This window comes from Centruroides sculpturatus, unplaced genomic scaffold, assembly GCF_000671375.1.
Source record: "Centruroides sculpturatus isolate CEXI.00-Female unplaced genomic scaffold, Cexi_2.0 scaffold427, whole genome shotgun sequence".
Classification (NCBI taxonomy): Eukaryota; Metazoa; Arthropoda; class Arachnida; order Scorpiones; family Buthidae; genus Centruroides; species Centruroides sculpturatus.
The window spans coordinates 446,315-471,466 of record NW_019384635.1 but is presented as its reverse complement, the minus strand read 5'-3'; the positions used below and the strand labels follow the sequence as shown (position 1 = coordinate 471,466).

Below are 25,152 nucleotides of genomic sequence, written 5' to 3'. Positions count from 1 at the left end.
AATTTTCAGTGATTTTTTTTTGTAATTATAGAGTAGAGCGTCGGTTATCTGAAAGAATTCCAGTCGGCAAATTTAAATTTTCGCTAGTGCTGTGGTGCTGCAATCTTTGGCTATATCTTGGACTACTCCAATATTTTTTTGTTGATGTGTGTGTTTTAGCTGGCAGCACTGGCACTTTTGTGTGGTGTTTTTCTGAGGACTGTGTGTCATGCTGAATCGAACGTTTTTGATACTAGATTAACTTCTAAAGTATAATTTTTTTTGTTTTTATATTTTTCAATATATTTATTTTGTTTGTGAAAAATAAAAAAAATAGTTTTTAATGATACAATAGCCACGATTATTATTTTAAAACGTTTACGTTAGGCATAACTTCGACGAAAATTCAACGCGAAGCGACATGCAACGGAGAAAAATTTCAACATGGGATAGGTTAATATATTTTTTCATACATAGTCGGTTATCCGAAAAATAAGTTATCCGAACAACCCCAGTCCCCAATTGATTCGGATAAACGACACTCTACTGTATATCCCAAATTTTAATATCTAAATTATTTAATATGTTTGTTTTTATAGATTAGTTTCCAATGGGCTTTTAGTTGAGCATATGCTACAAAAAAGGAGAGCTACAGAACATCTATGTTAGCTATACAGAGGTATATCATTTAAGATATTGTTTGTTCAAATTATGGTTGTAATCAACTATAATTTAAGCAAAACATTTTTACAATGTATATTTATAATTGTTTTTTTATGAATGAGAACTGATACAAATATAAATTCTACCAATTTTTTTATAGATAAAATTTATATAATTTCATGAACTGCTATAACCAACAAAACATTAAAATTATTGAATAGTTTGTTGAAATGTTCCCAACATTTTATAACTGGTATGTGTCCATTTTTACTATATATTATTTTGAAAATAAAAGAAAAAAGGCAAATTTATTAAATGAAATGACTTTTCTAATTGTTTAAATAAGCAAATACAAATTATTTGATAAATGCCAATTGCAATGCTGGATTATATCAGGCTAGCATATGGCTACTATTGATAATTGAATACAAGTAATTTTGCTTAACGGTAGGTGTCATACCACCATCTCTTGATAAATTTATTAATTATAAATAATTTAGAAATTTTAAATTAAATATTAATTATTAACTTAGGTATTCTAAATTTATCAAGAAATGTGGTTTAAGTGCAAACCTGTAGGAAAATTATTTAGTATTTAATTATTAACAGTAGTCATAATATTCTAGCCTGATATAATCTGGCAGTTCATTTGACACTGTTTTAATATGCTATCTAAAAATTCACACAGTTATAGACATAAATCTATAACTATTCTGTATATCTTTCTCTATAAGTCATTATCATAATTTGTTTCTTTTTTTTACAAATATTTTGCAAATGAACTACATGTAAACTAATAAAAGAGAACATCAATTCTTAGCTTAAATAACTATAACCTATGATGCAGATATATAATTATTATTAAATAAGAAACTTGTCCAGTTTCTTCTAATACAAAACTTTTTTACATTATTATAGTTATATTATGAACGTTGTTGATTATTGAATTAATTAAATTAATCATTTAAAATAAACAAACATATAGAGAATAAGAAAATTTTTTGAATAAAAAAATATGTCAATAATATAATAAAAAAACAGGACATATGATATCATCAAAAAATAAAACTTGAATTTATTTCTACTTACACATAAATGACAAAACCAATTTTTAAAACAATTCAATTAGTGGAGAATTAATAATATAATAATGGAACTAGAAAGAAAATTATTCTGAAAACATTAGATAGAAACAAGTTTGCCTTTTGAAGTCATTAAAACTGTAAGAACATGCTTACTTGTTTTATATTATGTAATTCTAGAGAGTTACTAGAAAATTAGAGAGACTTATAAAAGTAAGCTATAACACTAATCAAAATCAAGAAGTATGGTTTCTTTTAATTTAAATTACAGTTACAGTTACTGATTTGAAATTAGTTATTTGTGTGAAAAATTGTTTGGAAAATCATTTTAACTCTTTTTGTAAGTTATTCTTAAAATTATCTTAAACTAATTTATATGAATATCATATTTTATATATGATGAACTAACTGAAAAATTCATTTCAAATTAAAAACAAAATTTAAAAACCTGCCAATTTTTACCAACGTTTTTTATTCATTTCTAATACTACTTTTTAAATTTTTTGTATAATCTAAATGTATAAGCAAAAATTATGAATTTCATTTGTTGTAAAGCCAATTGGTACATTGGTTTGATTGATGGCCAAGTATTGCTATATGAGAATAAATTGATGAATCATGATATAAGTATAGCAGCAAATAAAATTTTGCTGATATAGTTCTATCATAAAAATAAATGAATAATGAACTTTTTTGACCATGAACTTCATCAGACCAAGGCAGTGATAGTTTATAAGAGATATGTTTTTTAGGTTTATATTCTTTAAATTTTATTTTCTTCTGTTTAGTTTATATAATATGATATAAAAATAACTGTCTAGGCAGATACTAGGTCACTCACAAGCTTTTAGAACAGCAGAAACTTTCAATAAAATCAGTGTATACTTTGTGTTCAAGTTTTTATTAATAAAAATAAACTGGTAAAAGATTTAATTTTGTTTATTTATTTTTTGTTTTTTACTGCTGCTTTAATGTTGGCAGTAGTAATTTTTGATGACAAGGCTTGCTTTTTTTGGGTAATATAAATTGTAGATATGATAAAAGCCACTGAATTAGCATGTTTTTATTCATATTACCTAAATATATAAATAAAAATTTAACTTCAACAATATATCCTGATGATGAATACAAATATCATTAAAAAATATTTGATAAAATACATTAATATTCTGGAAACAGATTTTTGAACTTACTTTCAGTACTTATTTAATAGAAAAACAAATAAATTGCTTCAATTCCTAATTATAAATTATGTTTATATTTATAAATAAGATTTGAAGTGACTACAAAAACTTTAAAAAATTTGTTATGCCAGGAGAATTATCTATTGAAAAAATGATTTACAAAATTATATGTTCTTTTAAGGTCTTAATTATCAGTTTTAGATAAAATAATGTCTATCTTCACATAATTGAAGATATCAAGATCAATGATATCACAAAAAAAATAATACCAATCTTATTAAAATTAGAAAAACTTTTAATTATGGAAGAAATGACTCACAAAAGCAATTAAAAACTGCAAACATTATCATTTTAAATAAATCCTTGATTATTTAACAAGAAGCAGTGCTAATTTGGATTTTTAATCATTATGGTGCAAAAAATAAAAGTAACTTATATTTTTAAACATAGTTTGAACAATTTCTTAAAATAATGTTACAATAATTTAAGAAAAAATAAATAAATTCTAGCAAGATTTCTCATAATAATGTCTGTATGGTTCTAATAAATCAATAATTTATAAATAAAAATGAACAAAATTTTTGAAATAAAATTATGTACCCTGAATATTAAAAAATATTAATTTCTTTGAATTTTCAATTTCTGAAGAGTATCTAATATTAACAGAAGAATTAAAAGGGGAAAAAACAAAGTTATCAAGGATGAATATGATCTAAATATGTATTTTCCATCTACTCTTCACTGGTCCACTACCTGAATGTCCACTACAGATATGATTGGACAAAGGACCAAGGAAACACGATGAAGATTTCATAAATACACGTGCTCAACAGCCACGTGCTAACACGCAGATGTATTGGCATTGTGCAGTATCACCATATGCTACCACAGACCTTTTCTTTCTGTCAATCTAAATACAATTGGTATGCCATGCGGCTGTCTATTACCGAATAACATCAAAAGATGGACGATGCGACTTATTATTAATAAACACACCTACCTGCATGCCAATGATGGCATAGATGAAAAACAGCATGCCTATCAACAAGCATACATATGGCAGTGCCTAGAAAAGTAAATCAGTAAATTTTATTTGAATAATATCATAATATAGTAAGAGGTACTTAATTTCCAAATTTCAAGACTAGGGAAGTGCATAAAATGCATTCAGAATAAATAACTAAATGTATAAAGTAAGTTTTGGTTATAATTTCTGAGTTTTATATAAATTATTTAAAATTAATAAGATTTATTCATTAAGTCTATATATTCTAGGTTAAATGAATTATTTGTTATATTAATTATATTTTGAAATAACTAAATTACACTGAAATAAATCTACATGTGTACTTTGTTTAATCAAACAAATTTTTTACTGACAAAATTTTTACTTAAATGAAACAGTGATATATAAAATAATTAATTTCATTATTTTAATGCTTAATAAATAAAATAATTGAAGACATGAGTGGATGAAAGTGTTATGTAATCAAAGTTTTGAGTAAATTCATTTTCAAATTTTTATTGTGTTCTTATTTTGGTGTAAATATATCCACAGAATAGTGTTACAGTGTCGTTTAATTTCTGAGACTTTTGTTGGTGGTATAAGAGAAAGAAATGCATACACCATCCATGCAGGAAAATTTTAAATGACCATAACATAACACTAAGGTGAACAGATGTCCTGCTTTAGGCAGGACAATCCTGGTTTTTAACAATTTGTTTGTCCCAAGTTTTGGAAAGACTAAGTTTTTGTCAATTATGTGTCATAAACGTATATCTTATGTTTAAGATTCATAATCATCATTTTGTATCACACATATCAGTACCAAGGTGTGCGTGAGCATTGGAAATAAACAATGCTGTGCCGACAAAACCCTTCGTGTTCACAGTAAAGACCGGCAGAAAATGGTTTAGGGTGCGCTTCTGCAGCAACGGAGCAGTGCATGTTTACAGGCTTTCCAAAAGAGTGAATATTTTGTTTGTTACATGGCACAGAGCTCTTGTCTGTTGCCACCTTAGAAAGCTATGACTAGTGAGAGTAAGCACATCAGTTTGTATCATTCTATTGCTAGCAGTGGGGCTGGATTCATTTTGGTTACAACAGTATTATATAATAAAAAAATTACAATAATAAAGTGACATTCAAGGCAAATTCAGAGGAAAAATAAAACAAGTTAGTATTATTATTATTTAGAAAGAAATACAGAAGGATTAAAATAATTGTTAAAATATAGTTTGTCATAGGTACTTTTATAAATTTTTTAAAATCTTTAAAATTGTCATATAGTATATAAATTTATTATATTTGTAAATTTTACATATGTTGAAATTTACAATTTACAAATGTTTATTAAAAAAAATATAATACAATACAATTTTTGCATTCTTTGATGATAAAATTTGGTTGTTCCAGAACAATTTTTTTCAACAAGACAACCACTCCCCCCTCAATTTTGTCCCACTTCACCAATGTTAAAATCTGGTCACTTTACATAACACCTTCATCCAATCATGCTTTCTATTACAAATTATTACAAAATTTTTATTTGTTACCTCTCTTTGTGACATTTTTTTGATCAATTGAGATAGAAATTATCAGAAATAACTTTTTCCAATAATACTAGTGTAAAATTTATTCACTGAATTACAATAATAAGTTGGAGACTTTATCAAGCAGATTGCTTGATAAAGTCTCCAACTTAATCAATAAGTGGTGAATGGATGTTTAATAGAAATTATTAAAAATAGGAACTATAATGTCTAAATTTTATGTGAGCATAAATCATTTTACAAAATATTATGCACTATATCAATAATAATTCTATTACAGTTTCTCTTAGATTGATCTTTTCTGCTTAAATAATTTGCAGTTGCAAAATGAGATTGACATAAAAATATATAAATGATATTAATTAAATCAAAGCAATATCATGAAAATCTAAGTATTAGCGCTTGCAGTTTAAATTTAAACCAAACATGTTAAATCATTTAACATTTATAACAGTCACATCTATGTCTGCAGATCACTCACTTTCATTTTAATACTATTTATTATCAGCAAAAAACTTAATCAATAAAAATATGGCATAGATTAAATTAATCTTCTAATAATAAGGCAAAAAGTGAAAATAAATGCACAAACCTTAAATTGACCTTGAAGATAAGATGATCTTCAGATATATCCCTTCAATTTTTGAATGAATATACTTAAGGAAGATCTTGGAAGTGGACTGAAATGTTCATAATCAAAAGCTCACTTATCTGCAAGGCCAATTTAAGGTTTATACATTTATTTTATGACAGATTTTTAGAAGTTTATAGTACTGGATAAATAGCTTTCATTAATCTGTTCTAATCTTTTAATCTATTCATATTATGACATATTAAAGGCAATATGATCATGAACATTTAGAATAATAAATGTACAATGTATCAGATGATAATCTTATAAACACGAACAAGAAAGACACTAATAGAAATAGAAAATAAATAAAAATGATCATTGTGAGGTATAGCTTTGTTAGGTTCATCATCTTATGATTATATACAAGGTGAACACCAACCACATGCCAAAAATCTATCGGCGGGCTAGTTTTACTAGCCCGCCGATAGATTTTCGGCATATGGTTGGTGTTTAGTTATGTTATATATCGGGTTTAGCAATGTTTGTTTATATATAAGGTGTTCATAATTAAAGTTCACATTTCAAAAAAATATAAATAAGAAACTAATCAGCAGAATGACATTATATTTCATGTACAGACTTCTGTGGTAATGGAAGTTTATTTGAAAACAAAAAAGTTAGTTACAAAAATGTCCACTAGTGCAGTAAGTGGTACTGTGACATCATAGTGATTAACTGAAAATGTCTTACACACTGTACATCCCAGAATTAGATGTTAAGCTTTATTGACCTGAAGCAGATCTATTATTAGAAAAAATGTTTGTTAAAGTTGAATTAAAGTTTGCTGGATTTAAAATTAAAGTTAATAGTTTTGTGTGTTGAAGAGCATTTGTAATTGTATTTGTAGATCTGCAAAGCTGAGTAATTTTGATACTTTGAAATTTTCTCGTCACAGCAAATTATTTTTTATATATAATAATATTGATACACATCAATATTATATAAAAAATAATTTTATTTGATATTCTGATTTTGAAAAATATAGCTGAATATAAAAATTTGATGAAAAGTTTATATTACTTTATATACTTTTTAAAAAAATTCTGAAAGGCCAAAGGCTTTTACACAAAAACATTAAACTATATTATAATTATAAAAAAAAATACATAACTTACTTTGATAGATTGAACAAATGTCCAAAGTAATATTCGTATCGTATAACCTTGTCTTAAAAGTTTTATTAGTCTGGCAGCACGAAATAATCTTAAAAATCCAACACTGAATTGTTTTGACACACTTCCAGTCTAAGAAAAACACACAAAATCAAATAAATTTAGATAAAATTCTAATTAATATTTGTTTACAAATAATTATAATTTCAGTTTTCTTTCATAGATAAATATATTTATAGATATAGTATTAATAAATAAATCTACAACTTCACATTAGTTTAAAATATGATATACTTTTACTTTCCCAGATGTTTCAAAATATTGCATAAGAAAAATATGGTAGATAATTCTGAACCTCTCAGTTTTTTTTTTGCAATGTTTGATGTTTTGACACTCCAGCAGCCCAAAAATGTAAATCCCCTCAAAAAAATTCTGTGTTGGCATCTATTTGCATTGTATCTCAGGACTTGATAAACCAAAGATTTTGAAACTATATATTTCTATATATAGAGCATTGATGTTATTAACTACTAGCAGACCCCGACATGCGTTGTTGTGGCTCAAAATGTATCTATTATAAATGTATAACACTTCCCCCGTGGGGGGAATTTTTCGAAAAATCCCTTCTTAGTGTACATTCTCTTGACGTACCCTATTAAAACACAATCAAAAACGCAAAAAACCGCATCTAAAATAGTATAATAGAAGCCAAGTTCTTTACATTAATCCTGCCCATCTCCCTCCAGTGGGGGAATTTCGACACGTATATTATATAAAAACACATGCGTATTCGAATGCAGCGTTGTGTCAAAATTTCAAAGGAATCGGTAGGAACAAATGAACATTACATTTTTATTTATATAGATAGATAGATGATGATCTGCTTTAGTTCATCCTCACAGAAAAGCATAATGCCTCACAGAAAAGCAAACTTAGGGCGTCGTACTCATAGTGCCATCTGTTGGACATAAAAGCCTTAACCCTAGATGATATCTTTTAATTTATATGAATGTTTAACGGAATAATATACAGCCTATGTCCACCCTGAAGTTTCATTCTAAATATTGGTGAAAGAATTTTTGAAATCGGATGAGTAGTTTTGGAGATTACCCCTACATACAAACTTACAAACATTACCTCTTTATAATATTAGTGTAGATTATAACATTACATTAATACCATAAGTACATATAAATGAAATGTATTACATTTGTTTTATATCATTTGTGTTGTTCTAGTGATTTGTTCTGTACATATGATTATAATTAACTTAATGGTAACAATTTGTGAGTCCTTGCTTAAGCAAGAACAAAAAGAAATAAAGTTAGTTGACTATTGGTTTTGAAAGAGCAAACTGTCTGTGCACATCTTTTATTAAAGTACACAACTGCAACTAAAAATTAATCTTTGTGAATAAAATGTGACATATATACAAAATTAAATTAATACTATATATACCTGGTACATATATTTATGCTATTTTATTTTTGTGAGTGTCTTCTCTGAAAACAGATAATATTTGGATTATTGATGTAGAGTGGGCTCCAATAAAACAGTTTATTTTTTATCAATTTAAATTAATTATGATATCTGATTATTTAGTTTATATGTTTATTTAAAACAATATAATTTTTACAAACATTTGAAAGTTAAAAAAAAATATTTATTTTGAAATACACTCATACCTCTGAAAGAACTGCATCCACCACACTTCCAATGACAGTTATTAAATCAAACGTATTCCAGGGATCTTTGAAGAAATTCTTAGAAAAGTAAAATGATAATAATTATAATTATAATAACTAATTCAAAATAAAAATTTATAATTATATAATTAACTAATGCAAAATTAACAATAATTATTAAATTTTATCATTTAATATTGTTTACTGTTTATCTTTAAATAATTAGATAATCAACTGTCAAAGTATTAATTTGTGAACATGTCAAAATTATTGAAATAAAATTCCAGACATTAAATAGCAGGGCTTAACAGTTCCTAATATAAATTTATGTAATAATGTACAGTAGAAATTTGTTTATCTGGCTACAATAAACCCAGTCCCATAGGTGCCAGATTAACAAGATCTATATGGAAGGTCATACAGTCTGTCTTAACTAAATTATAGATTTTATTCAAGAAAATATTAATGCATGTGATATATTGAAATTTGACAGTTGACAATATACACATAACAACAATGTAAGAACTTAAAAATGTATAACATTGTGTCAGATTTTGTATATATCAAATGTAAGTTTTCCAAAAGACTAAGCTAAAATATTTAATTAAAAAAGTATTAACAATTTTAAACATCACATTATTTTGAATTCAAAATATAAGCCTAAATTACTGAATTATTTTTTATATATTAAAACAAGAATTGTGTAACTTTTGTGTTGAGAAAGAAATTGTGGATGCCTGGCATATTTTGGCTAAATGTGGGTGTGTTAAAGTGTTACGTGAAGAAATTTTTTGGTTGCGAAGTTCTTACCAGGTCTTTATTTCTTAATATTTTATTGGAACCACGTTATCAATTTAAAGTGTTTCGTTTTCTAAGAAAATCTGTTGATCTTTTGTTTTAGGGGATGTGATTCCTCTACTATAAATTTGGCCTTATTGCTGGTGTTGTTTGGGAGCATCTGTCAGTGCTGTGTCTTTCTTACTAACTTATTTATTTTTTTATAGGCAAGCAATTTGCTTATTTTTGATTGTTTTATTTTATTGATAGATGCTCCCAAACATTAAACTTTAATTACTACATTTCAATTTTAAACCTTAATTTAAATTTAAATTATTATTTGTATAATTTATTATTCTATAATTTTGTTTGTGATCTTATGTTCATTGTATATAAGCGTGTTTTTTTTGTCCCTGCATCAAGGAGTATCCAGTATGCATGAATAAATAAAATATTAAACAATAACCAAACACCTTTATCATTGCTGAGAAAGTTTGTTTTAAATAAACTTTCTTGGCAATGATAAAGGTGTTTGGTTATTGTTTAATATTTTGCTGAGCATGTCCTATTTAAAATATTAAAACCAGTTTTAATTAATTATCATCAAAACTGGCTTAATGCATCCTCATGATAATCCAGTAATTTAAACTTAAATTTGATAAAAGAGTCAAACTGGTTTGAATTATATGTACTATATACTTTAAAATCATAAAACACTAGTAAGATAACATATTTTTATGATCTTTTACTTTTAGAATATCACTTAAACTATATAAGTTAATATTTCATAGAAATTATATTGCATTATTGATAGCTAATTTATGTACCAATTTAGCATTGTAGATAGATGTTCCATTATTTGGTGATAACTTGAATGATTAAATAAATTAAGATAATTTAATTAAATATTGAAAAATTTAAGAAAACATGGCATGAGATTAAAATCCATAACTATCAAAATATGAATACATTATCAGTTATGCTATTGCAGTTTAAACAAAAGTTTTATGCATAATTGACATATGCAAATTCATGTTTTCACAAACATCAAATGGTGGCACAAGGAAGAGTTAACGTATTCTTAGTATTACCAAATCTGACTCTTAATCAGCAAAATCTTGCTTTACCAGCTTCTAATATTCCAAACACAAAAAAACACATTTTTAATGAATTTATTATATTATTGAAATTTCATCATTTAAGTACTATGATTATGTAAAAAAAAAAGTACAGCTATCCCTTTACCTATCCCTTTCTTTGTTGTCCTATTTAGAGATAACTAGATTTTACAAAACTATAATTTCTGATGTTAGTTTGAGAAAAATGGCAGTCATTGTTAGAAACATATTTAGCTGCATTATTTTAAGAATTAAACCAAGTAATTATTTGACAGAAAGCTATTCAGCTTGTCAAATAAATATATTGTGAATAGGTCCCTGATCCCAGTTACAGAAACAGAATGAGTTATAGAAACAACCATTATTTTAATGAGATCATAAATATTGCAATTCAACAATATAGCCAAAGAAAAACTACAGCATCCACTTTAGTACAAGTTCATATCATCCTGCAAGATAGAATATATCATATTACTTATACCATCCTGATTCCTATTATGTTTAAATATATTATATATATAAAATTAATAAACATTAGGCAGTACTATTTCAATTCAGTATATTCAGATAACAACTATCAATGCAACCAGAATATGAGCAATATTTAAAGAACAAATCCTCTCCATGCCAATGAATTTCTAGAATTTTCAAAATTTAATTATACATTACTAAAAAAATTATCATTAAAATTTATTACAGGATAGTGATATTATTGCTTACATTGCTAAATTGTTTTAATAAGTAAATAATAATATGGAATAATTTTAATAAAATATTAATGTTTGGTTTAAATTAATAACTAGGTATTAATTAAATTACTGTATTTTCTTAAAGAAATTATATATCAGATATATCTAAAACATATTGAAAATATTTTATGATGATTTAAATTTAAGAACTTATAATCCTATAATTGGTATTTATTTAGCCTTATACATGCTTATACCAGAATTTAAATAACCTCAAGACATTACTTTAATTAAAATCCTTGTTTTATTAAAAAGCAAAAACTAAAATATTTTCAGTTTTAAAGAATTTTAAAATTTCTTGTTTGAAAACTTGAAAATGCTCTCAGATTTATATTCATTGGAATTAAAAGTGGAGCAAAAGCATGTGAAGTATTTACAGTTTAAGTACAATGAATTTTTTTTATTTTGAAAATTTAACATTGAGAAAATTAGCAACATACTGTTCATTAAATCAAGCTTTTGTAATAAACTTAAAAAAATTGCATTAATAATTTATTCTGTTACAGATCTTAAGAAAGGTACCAAAACAAGTGACAAAGGGAATGTTTAATAGTATTTGAGTGGGGATAATCCTAAAATATTGACAAAAAAAGATGATAACATTTAATTCTGTGAGTTTTCACAATTAAAAACGCCATAATACTTCATATCAATGAGATAAAATTTACTTAATAATACAAATATTAGATGATAAATTATTACAATAGACTCTTGGTAACTTAACTTTTTGTCTCTGGAAGGGACGAAAAAAAATTTTCAAGTTAACAAAATTTTGCATTACAGAAACTACCATTATTTTAATGAGATCATAAATATTGCAATTCAACAATATAGTTAGACTTAAATACATTATATTTTGTTATTTTTTAATGTTGTCAGAATTTACAACAAATATATTTATGGACAAAATAACAAGACTTTGATGTCAAATTATTTGCTAGATTATATTTAATAATTAAATAGTAACCAGTGGTGATATTCAGCGGGTTCGCACAGGTTCGGCCGAACCCGTTGTTAACATTTTCAAAGTTTTCAGAACCTTGTTAAACACATGTAACATTTCTCAATGGTTTGATTCTTTTAAAAATATTAAAATATACGTATTATACTCTGTAACACTACTAAACTAGAGGCACCATTTGAGCGAAAAAAAAATTGTTAAGGAAAAATTTTCTGTTAGCGAACCCTTTGTTAAATATTTCGAATGTCATCACTGATAGTAACCATATTATTGTGAGGCTCTGGACAGAATCTGAACTCTTCATCAAAATTTAGACAAAATTTTTGAATTGAAAGGAAAGAAAGAGATTATAAAAAGACAAAATATATTTGTTTAAGATTATATGAGAGAAGAACTGATATGACCAAAGTCAGTCCTAAGATTAACCATCTCAGGTTGGGATTGAAATTCAACATCAAGTTAAGACATCAACCTTGCCTATATCCAAGCTAATCTCAAATTTTCCTTGGAAACAAATATGAAACAAATCAAGAGTGAAACCAAGACCAGTCAAGACAGATGATCATGAAACCAGACAGATATAAACACGTGTCTCCATGACACATCAGAGACTTTAACCAAGATCTGTCCCTGGTGCTTGGTATTATCTGTCAACTTTTTGTGTCCATGGAATTCAATGACTACTAAACCACTGGACTCCATTCACACTGTTTCCTTTTTTTTTTGGAGCATCAACATTATTCATTTATCCTGGAAGCCACACAGGACTGTAGGCTCAATGGAGTACAATTCTGCCAAAGCTGAAATGATGACAAAATCTGGGAAAGAATCTATACAAGAAAACATCTAGAAAGATCACCTTATCCCTTTTAGGACTTTCATGCAAAGGAATTGATTCATATGATATAAAGACAAAATCTTGTAAGGAAGTCATACTCTAATAAACAGTTTATACTAAAACAGTGTCTTGCTTCAGTACTACCACTACACACATATAACCTCTCTTCTCTCTTGCCATTGTCAGCTAGTAAATCACATAACAGGAAACTCTCATTATAACCCGATATAATCTAGCAGATTTGTTTGACATTAATCAATGATTGGGTTAAGGGATGTTTATATTTGTATAACAAAATATTGACACTATTATTGAAAAAATTCTATCACAAAAGATTGTCATCAATGTTTTCAATACAGTCAACTACTTTGAAAGCATTTTGTTTTATGAATGATATAGTTTCTAGAAAACTCCTAAAAGTTCAAGAGCTTTTTTGATTACTCTATATGTAGGAGGAGAACAGGATTTTTTCCTTGAAAGGAATTATTTCTTCCTTGTCTTCATCACTTGTTTCTTCTACTTGGTTCTTTACTTCAATAATGATATCTTCAGATAAGTGTCTGCAGACATCTATATCATTGTCAAATTGACAAAATCTTTGAATAACATTTTTTCAACTGTCATTGCTGTAATGAGATTAACCTAGTCTTTTTTTGATATAGTCAACAAATGGACCAAAATCTGCTTTAGTTAAGCTATTTGCAATGATGCTTTGTAAAACTTCATTCCAAGTTTTGTCAATCATTCAAATTACATGTAGCACATTCACTCTGAACTCATGTAGCCTATCTTCAGTGTCCCACGGCAACATATTTCATATGATAAGTTTTTTATATCTAACCCTAAGATCAGGAATGACTTCCGATTCAAATGTTGCAATCCAGAAGTTCTATTTGATGATAAAAATTAAACTGTTATAACTTTCAGAGAGAAAATCATGAAATGTGTACTACAACTATCAATAAAAACAATAATTTTTCTGCTTTTGGCAATCATGCAGGTGTCTAACTCTATCAGTCAGTTAGAAAAAGATCTGATGTTTTTTCATTTGCTGCATGTTGTACAAGTAAAACCTTGGCATTGTAGAAGCATTCAGATTTTAAAGACTTTTTCCAATTAATAATGATGGCAGTTTTTCATTATATGTCATATTTGCTCCCAAAGAAAGTGTTACACATTTTTATTTTACCTCTTTAACATGAATTACCTTTGAACACTATTATTTTGTCCATTAGATATAAAAAATAAAGCACTTCATGTGTTGAAAACACCTGGTTTATAGTACTGTATAATTTCTCAAACTTTTCAACCACTTCGTGTAATCGTGCTCTCATACTTCTGTACTTTCACTGTAGATTTTATTAAAAATTGTTTCAAGCCTCTTAAATTTATCCACCACCTTCTACTTACTTTAAATCCAGTATATACTCTTCAAATGTTGTCCAAATTATTCAGCTTTTCTTCTAACAAGTTTCACCAATAAGAATATTTTTGTTTACAGCATGTACTTTTTAGTATCTGTATACTCATATGTACACTTTCTTTTCTGTTTTGTTTGATTCTGTTGTTTATTGAAACTTTTCATATATAAAGAGGATGCTTAATGGAGTGTTACATTCTTTCAAAATTTCTGATTTTTTTCATTTTGCTTCCCTCCATGATCTTTACATTTCTTTTTCTGCTATCAACAAAATCTTTAATTTTCTCTTGTTTACCATTTCTATTTAATTTGGAATGAAAATGCTCAATATACTAATTAAATAGTCACTCTAGAAACAAAAATGTCAAAATGAAATTCAAATTTTACAATGAAATTTATACAGTATAAATGTTTAGTTCCAAGTAAGATAAATATATATGAACTCACAAATTTGAGTAATAAATAACTCAATCATAGATGTGTTCATTACAAACTAATCACCGTAATTAATCAAGCTATTTTTCACTACTATTAATAATTAGATATTAAGTAATTTAGTATGAGATAGACATTAAGTGCCATCTTTTATCAAAATTAATAACTATAATAATTTAATATTTATTAAATAATTTTAGAATAGTCTGGAAGAAAAGAATCGACCCAGAGTGGATTCAAACCCATAACTCCTGCTTACCTTGCAGTGACATTGCCAGTTATGCCACCCAGACCTCTAAGTCTTCACTTTCAGACATATTTAATTCTTGATATAACCATCCATGGTTATTCACAGAGACGACTGGGGTCAACCCCTACGTCCACAACCTTTATAATCATCCACTTTGGCATAAATTACTTAACATCTAATTGTTAATAGTAGCAAAAAATAGCCAGATTAATTATGGCATTAATTTGGTTTATCATCAATACGTTGGGCTTAGTGATATATATATATAAACGTGTTTGTTACGTTTTGAAATTTTAAAAATTTAAAGAGCTAATATTTGATTTGTCAATTTGCAATTTAAGATTGTTACTTTAGGTACAAAATCATTGTTAAAATTTTGAATTTTATGTTATTATTTCAGAAGCATAATTCTACATATCGATATCAATCTTCAACTTTGTGATAATATTGTCAATCCCCTGCACATAATCAGATATGAAATAAAGTTTTAGGATCTTAAATTTCAAATTAGTTAAATGAGATCTCAAAACTATTTTGTCTTATAAAAACACAGAATGCATTGATTCTATGGGAGATAAGTTGAGACAAAAATAAAATTCAAGTTAGCAAAAATTTTGAGTTAAGAAAGTTTCCTTTAACCAAATTATACTGTATTGTAAAGTTTAGTTTCAATTTTATTTACATTTAAAGTGAGATTCTAAAAATTTTAATTAACTTAGAAATATCAAATATATCTTAAATTTAGGGTATTGTGCGAATAACGTAACCAACTAAACAATGTTTGCTAGTATAACTGAAATTATGTGAAACAATTTATGAACAACACAATCGCAAAACAAAATACAGTGGAACCCCGGTTAATGAACTTAATCCGTTCCACGACTCCGTTCGTTAACTGAATTGTTTGTTAACCGAAGCAATTTTTCCCATAGAAATTAATGCAAATGCAATTAATCCGTTCTAGTCTCCGAAATTTTTGTCATTTTATTTGTAATATACAGTAATTTTCTTTGATGAAAAAGTAGGAAAACATAGTATCTATCATTACAGCAACAAACATGTAAACTTTGTTTAATAAAATAGCACTGTAATAAACTACAACATACCTTCGTTTGTTGTAGTTGGTGGCAGAAAAGTGGAGATATACGAACCTTAATGCTTAGAAGGGGAATCCCCTCCAAAAAAATAACGGGTAGCACTTCATCGGAAGATTCTTCGAGTCGAAGTCTCTTTCGGTAAAAAAAACCCACCAGTGGCTAAGTGGTCTTCGTACCTTGAACACGGGGAGTTCGTTCGTGGGTTCGCACCTCGCTCAGATGGGCTGGCCACGTGGAGTTTTCCGGGATTTCTCCACGTCTGTAACGCCTAAATAGGGGCCAGTTTCCCTTAAAAACACCTCCCAGAAGGCATTCCCCCTAGGCAGATCGCCCAAGTGTTGCGTTGCCATAACTTAACAAACAAACAAACTCTTTCCGTAAGGAACAAGAAATTGATCTAAAGTTGATTGTCTTACTCTTTTAATCAAAATTTTTCTCAAATGCGATAGCGCATTGTCGTTTATATTGCGTTGTCGTTTTCTATTGCCACTATGACTTTTTTCTTTCTTGGATGCCATATTGATTAAATATATAAATCACAAAACTGAAAAAAGAAGCATAGCACAAACACTCGGAAAAGCAATGCTTAACTCGCGCATGCCTAACACCAACTAAAATTTGACACAAAATACCGTTACGTTCGTTATCCGAATTTTGTTCGTTATCCGAGACAAAATTTTTGCAAAATAAAAGTTCGTTAACCGATTTGGTCGTTAACCAGGACGTTCGTTAACCGGGGTTCCACTGTACTAAATCTAATAATAGAATGATGTTGGATAAGAAAGCTTGGGTTTAAAGATGAGAATGTTTGCCAACTTTAAAAGTTTTTGTTGAATTATTGGTTAAAGCTATTATCGATAAATTTTAATTTATTTGTCTTTTTTTACGTTTTCTTATAATAAAGCAATCTCTCTTGAACAATAAATACCTCCCCAGGAAACAAATCCAAATAATAAATAAAATACAGCAAATATACAATATAACATTAGGAAAAAAAACAGTAAAATACAATAAAAAGTTTACTATAAAGATATATAAGAAACAATGTTCATCACAATTTAAAAAAATGTAATTGATAACAATAAAAATATTCACTTGTACTGGAACTAGGAAGAATTAATCAAATGTAAAAAGGTGATAATTTTGAGTAATTGATAACAATATATAATATTAATGTATACTCATGTATCCAACTGATGATCTAAATTAAATAACATCTTTCCATAGAGAACTCAATATTACTTGAATATCGCCATCTACTGCCTCTAGAGCAAAAGCATTATCTCAAAGAAAAAAGAAATATTGAAAATCAAGTTTCATACTTGGTATCAAACTTACTTATTATCCTTTATCAATACCATACAATATCTAACATGAAAAATGTTCTGTAATAATTACAATACAGCTTTTTGCCAGAGAGTGGGTATACTTAGGAGTAACTGCATGTTCACTGAACACACGCATTAATTATATCCTGTTCAGACTGGGTCCTTTTAAAACATTTTTAGAAACTAGAAATTTATAAGACCAACTGAAAATGCAGCCATAAAATATAGAGATGAAGACATCTTCTCTACAGCTTGGAAATCACTATTTGAAATACTTTTAAAATAACCATTGTGTTAATAATTTGTCAGTCACGTTGACATCAATAACATGCTCTTTAATGACCAATGGAACTGTATTTCTTTCCATTCAAAAATTATGTTGTATCTCATTTTCAAGTTAAGTTATAATAGAATGCTGTTGTAACTTAACCTGAAGATGATGGTTTAAAACCATCAAAAACATTCATTCAGTTTATTAAAATTTTGTTCCTGTTAAATTTTTGATTTCAGTACATTTATTTTAAATGAAAAATCCTATACTTGTTTCTTATAGAATTATATGTTAAATTAACTTGTCTGATTTGTATAATTAGCTGATGTAAAAAATACAATGTTCAAAAATTTAAGGCATACTTGGTAACATAAAAGTACATTAAATATGTAAGTGCTTGTAAACAGATATCAGATATTTTCTTTAACAAAAAATAATACTCAATTTTGTTCATAATACTAATAAACATTTAAATTCTATGGTTAAATTTTCGATAACATATGTAGTCATTATTTCAAATTCTGGTGCTTTTGTTCAGGCAATAAGATGCCAGTAAACTAGAGGTAAAGCCGCCATAAAATAAAAATAAGTCATAACTGATTATGATACTTCTATATATATATATCGGTTTATAGCGTCTGACGTTGCTTTCCGATCTCCAAGAACCCTCTCCATCTCTCTATATCCATACACCATTCTTTTTAATCCCCTTTTCACTACATGCTAACTTTACTCCATTGTCTGGGTCGTCCTCTCTTTTTCCTTTTTGTGGATTGTATTCTATTGGCATTTTCGGGAATCTTTTGTCACTCATTCTTTTCATATGTCCAAACCAAATGAGTTGTTTCCTCTTTATTTCTTCCAAAACTATCTCCTTCAGTTCCATTAGGTCTTTGATTCTCTCATTAGTTGTTCTTTCTCTTTTTGAGATTCTGCATGATCTTCTCAATGCATCCATTATAATGAAGTATTATGATACTTCATTTCGTAATTGAAATAATTATTTAAAATTTATGTAAAGCTTGAACTATTTTCTATCTTGATGAAATATTTCTTTTGTATGTAGAAAATATTGTTACTGCAAATAATTTATATATTAGTTAAATATTTTAGATACATTACTTATCATTTCTGCAACTTAGAAGAATAAGGGTCAATATCAAAGGCAAATGTGTCTATGACATTAGCCCTTATTCTTCCACATCACAGATTTATTCTGAGTTTCTTTAAGAAAATGCCACTCACTAATTCATGCAATTTGCTTAAGATACCAATATAACTGAGTATCTAACTCATTTGGTGTTGCCTGCCATACCAAACAAGTTAGATATCCTTGAATTATGTGATTATTTCTTTAATATATAAAAAATTCAGTTTTAAAGACTATCGTAATGTAAAAATTTAAATTTAAAAATACATTGTTTAATACAGACATACAAACAATTTGGTTACTTTCAGTGGAAATAAGTTAGACTTGTTAAGCTTGTCAGAAATTGTGATGTAACTGATTAAACTTGTAAAACTGGTTATGTGGACAATGAACAAAGATTGCACAAAAGATTACACAACTTGTTTAAAGGAACAGTTTTAGAAAGTGGGAGTAAAATGAGGTCATTATGACTAAAAGCTCCCTAAGAGGTTGTCATCAGCACAACTAATCTTTTGTTATGCAACAGAAAAACTTTATAAAATCACCACAACACAATATGATATACACATTGAAATTACATTTACCAACAACTTTAATTGTTGCATTCTAACAATATATTCATGTTTTTGGTAAGATAACTTTTTAACATCCACTATTAGCTTTTAATTATAGTAAAAGTAGTAATAACTTATATTTAAATACATATTGAGTATTGGTTACTAACATACAACGAGCAAATATTTATTGTGATATCGTCACAATGCTGGGCTGCAATTTTTAATATATTTAATTTAAAATATATTCTCTCCATCTTCAAATTAGTAGTGTCTTGTACATCATACTTTTCCTTTAGCAATTGAGTCATGCCAGTCATTTCGGGGGAAATTTTTGAATTGAAATAACTTCCAGTTTTCATCGGAAGTTTGTATATAGTTAATTGTGGCCTCCTGCTCTTAAGCTTTCCATATCTGGTCTCGGTTTCATCTATCTAACTGTTCTCAAGATTAAGGAAGGACAGTCAGTCAGTCAGTCAGTCAGATGGACAACAGTGGGAATTTATAGGTCTACAATTTTTTCAAATTGCAGCCCAATAAAATTCTAACTTTACTGCATCACATTTAATAATTTAAGATTAATTATTAAATAAATTTTAAATGTTAATTATTTAAAACAATAATTTCATCAAACAGAGTGATTTTTTTCTGAAATGATCTAAAATTTTCTTAAGAGAAAATATTCAATTAACACTATAAATTCAATGTTAATCACTTTTTATACTATTTCATTTTTCATTACTCAAAAACTCAATCAACTTCTATTTTTATAATAGAAATTGTCATTAAATATAAGTAGTAATCTTAAAAAATCATAAAAATATGTTATATATTTTTAATAAAATTATATTAGACATTATATAATATAAAATGTAATTAAAAAAATACTTAATAAAGAAATCTTATATAATTTTAAATTATAAATTTGTATATTATTCGACATTCAAATGTTTTACTATTTATAAATATAATAATAATTATTTGAAATATTTTAATAAACTGCTGCATGTGATTAGCCTTTAATAGATATTATTTCACTAAACAATATGTAAAATTAAAAAAACAATGCTCTTTTTTTAAAAAAATTATTCCCAATATACATATATGGTGAATAGAACATATAGAATTTTTTTCTGAGCAACTGCTGGTAGGTACTATGTACCGTACATGCTATCAATACTTTTTATGCTATATGCTGGTAAGGCATACTGGCACATTCTGCTGAAATTGAATATATATATAGAGAAGAGAACATTCTGTTTCCAGGAAAAAGTTAGATTCTTTATGTAAATGTTAGATTCTTTAATTTATATCAAATATATTTACTTTATATAAATATATTAATAATAAATACTTTTACATTCTATTCAAAGTGTTGATGATTAATTTAACTGATATTTTCTCATATTATGTAATAATTGTCATTATAACTGTAAGGAACCAAGTCCGAACGTTATTATCCGAACGTCCATCTCATAACATCACAATACAAATACCTTTAAAATCCAGTCTAACATTTAATCAAATGATGAGATATATATATATACACACACTGACAAATGTTTTCAATTCTGATCATCTCTTCAGGTCAAAAATAATCAGGCATTCCTAGTATACTAACTACCTCAGAATACTGGAGGTACTCAAAATTCACAAAATTGAAAATTAAAGTCATGTGCATAAACTTCAAAGAAGAAAAAAGTCTATTGTACACATGGCAGAGTTTTTACGATACGCTGGGATAATCCAGTTACAGTTTAATTTTCAGACATGCATTATATTGTTTTGAGTTTTTGCATATTTCTGTTTATTTACTTTTTCTTATGTTTGTTATTAACAAATTTATATTAACATAATTATCATCATTTGTATAATTTTCTACACTTTATGTGAAATTTTTAAGTTTAAATTTTGTATCATGTTCTAAGCATTTTATGGTTAGAATATTTCTGATCTGAAGATCTGATTAGAATCAAAAATATTTTTCAGTAATTATATATATCTCTGAAAAATATTTGCGATCCTAATTGGATTTATATATATCCGATTATATATGATGAGAAATATATCATTTGATAAAATGTTGGCCTGGATTTTAAAAGTATTTATGATGATATAGTGATTAGACATTCAGTTTAAGAGGCTACCATTATTGTCATTATCATAATGTTTTGTCTCATTTAAATGAAGTCAGATTTTGTTACTCTAATCTTCCAGTCTACATTTTACTAGCATTTACAAGGGTACTAATATCTAAGAAATTAATCAAAGTTCTAGAAATTAAGATATTTATCTGACAGATTACTTCCTACCTCAAGTATTGGTACCAATTTTCCAACATGAAGGACATTTTGAGCTTAAAGGTTGGAAATATGTACATACATAACCCAGGGCCCTTGAAGAGTTCTATCTTTTTCCCCTATGATTATGCAGAATGATTCTTGTTATATAGTACAGTTCTACAAATAAATAAATTATTCATGACCATATATATTTTGTTCAAATTCAAAAATGGCTGACTGAAAGGTTGAGAATTTTATGGCTTATGAACTTTGTACTGACAATTATATTTCTTAGGTATAAAACCATAAATGGATAACTTTAAATTTTGCAGTTTTTCAATAACAGAGTATTTCTATTATATTCAATATGCTCTATTTGTAATCATAGGCAGGTATGTAAAATTCCAAATGATTACATAAAATAACAAATTTCTGCTTGGTTTACTTTTCAAATTTCATTTTCTGAAAATAACAATGTCATAGTTATTCACTTATGGTTCTATACCACAATTTCCAATCCTTAAATCTCAAAATTTAGTATATTTCAGAAGAAATTGGTAGGAAGTAAGGTGAGATATAATCTTTCAAATGAATACCTTAACTTTTAAAAATTTGATTAATTTCTTGAGTACTTCCCTTGTTAATCTTTCCTTTGACCCTAATTATAACATATATTTTCTAATGACTAGTTCTTAAAATTTCTTTAACTTATATTGGTCTCTCCTAGTGTTTTCTCATAAAATTTTGGATATAAAATATGTTCAAACATTTATAAATTAGAAGTTATTTAATAAATAAAATGCTAGATGCAATGATGTTATATATAATTTAATTCTGTTTTGAAAATTCTTCAGTCCGACATATGACTTAAAATACTTTATTTGAAGCATAAATAATGAAGAATAAATTTTATTTTATTTTTATGCTTTAATAAAAACATGTTAATAAAATTATGTAACTCAAATTTCCTGATTAAACATATTTTTCTTTTAATTAGAAAACTATATATCTTCTCATCTGTTTGCAAGAAAAGCAGAAAATTTTTTATAAATAATTAAATCAAACATCATTATGAATCTACAACAGAAAACATTATTATTATTATTATTATTTGAGCTTTACTATAAAAGGATTAATATGTCTATTGAAAATAACTGTTAGATATCTTACAGCTTAAAATATATCCTTTTCTTTTAATGGCTTTTATTTCTATATTTTTTAAAAAATTAACTTAAACTTTGTTAAAATAAAACATAATTGATAATTTTAGCATATAATAGTGTATATACTTTATATTGATGGCCTATAGTGAGAACCTCATAAGTCATGAAATTTCTTTCTAGCTTGTATGTCCTTTAAAATCTAAAAATACACATGCTTTAAGAATAAAAACCTATTAAAACCAATGTTTTTAAACCATTAAATTGTCCAATTAATTGGGATAAACAATTTTAATTGTCAAAACCAAAATCTTTTATTGCATTTTTTTCACTTTTCTCTCAAATGTTGCAAATATGGCATTACAAGTTTTTCACTCTAGACCATTGATGTATGACAATAAAAATATATATACATATATATATATATGTATGTATTATTGTTTAAATAGAAAATAAATGGTTTTGTTTTATATTTCTTAATAATACAAAGACATTTTGGATCAAACAAGCTAAATATTTATATAAAGTATAGTACCAAATTTTGTGTTGTAAGATCCAAAATGTCTTTGAATGGCCTACAATTTCTTACACAAAGGATCCTTCACACAGATTAAATGATAATTTTGTCTTGTTAGCCTACTCTCCTCAACTCCCAATCTCCCTTTCCTTGCTACCTGATCCATTATATCTCGTAACCATTACAATCATGAAAAAATGAAAACAAACACAGATAATCAAACTTTTTTCCATAACTATTTATACTAAAAATAGATTATTTCATTAAAATTACACTGTTATGAAATTAAAGATTCAAAGATATTTTCTGTGAAGAATATTTAGTATTTTTTTGGAAAATTGTCTCAAAAATTAATAAAATTTTAAAGTATATCAAGAAGTTTGTCATAATCAGAGGACATGAAGCAAAGATTATAATATAATTTTGTTCAATTTTAATTTCAAAATGCTCCCAATCCAATTGTTAAATCTGTTTGCTTTATTCCATTAGATTATATATTAAAATATAAGATATAATCTTAATTTTCATGTGCTCTTGAGTAAATAATAAGAAAACTACATAAATATTAAAATTTAAATCAAAGAAACTTTAAGTATATCTCTAATTCATTGTACAAGAATTTTTCCCAACTTCTCAAGTAGATTTCTAAATGTTTCTTGACATATGATGTATTGTTTGATATTAAATGCTTTGGAAACTCTCATATACACAGTTTTTATGCACAATATATTTAAATATCATGTAGGGATAATATATTAGCATCAAACAAACAAATAATCTCCACATCATACTTTTTTGAGTTTATAACTCTGTTACAATACAATTATAATGAAACTTACTTCTTATAATTATATATGTAATGAGAAAAATTTTAATAGAAAAAATATATTTGATTAGACAAATTTACAAATTAGAAACTGCAATATCATGACAAAAATATTCAGCTTTTTCTTTTGTCAATAAACTCACAGTTCTCAAAATGATAAATATGCCTTCAAAATAATTTTATAAAACAAAATTCTTTGAGAATAAAAACTATATTTTCATGCTTATTTCACACTTCTTATATTTTACAAAAATTTCTGTAACAAAATATAAAATTTTCACATAATCCATCCCACCATATATCTGACACATATGAAACAATAGCTGCTCCATATATGCTAGTTCATAATTTACAATTTAAAACTGCACCATCATCATTCAAATTTTCTTTTGAACACAGATAAACAGGTTATATACATGAAAATACATCATATATATATTATATTATATATTGTGACATTATATATATATATATATGATGTCACAAAATAATTTAACTACTGTATTTTCATGCATATAATATATATA

General features: G+C 26.5%; 1 protein-coding gene across 1 annotated transcript in view; it reads right to left on the bottom strand.

Annotated features, from left to right (window-relative positions):
* LOC111625859 (voltage-dependent calcium channel type A subunit alpha-1-like) overlaps window positions 1–25,152 on the bottom strand; it is a 243,048-nt gene that overhangs the window by 43,474 nt on the left and 174,422 nt on the right. Inside the window, exons 28-30 of the mRNA XM_023369099.1 lie at window positions 8,893–8,970; window positions 7,211–7,339; window positions 3,909–3,974 (exon numbers count right to left, since the gene is read on the bottom strand). Of these exons, the coding sequence (XP_023224867.1) occupies window positions 3,909–3,974; window positions 7,211–7,339; window positions 8,893–8,970 (273 nt within the window). The remainder of the gene's footprint in view (window positions 1–3,908; window positions 3,975–7,210; window positions 7,340–8,892; window positions 8,971–25,152) is intronic.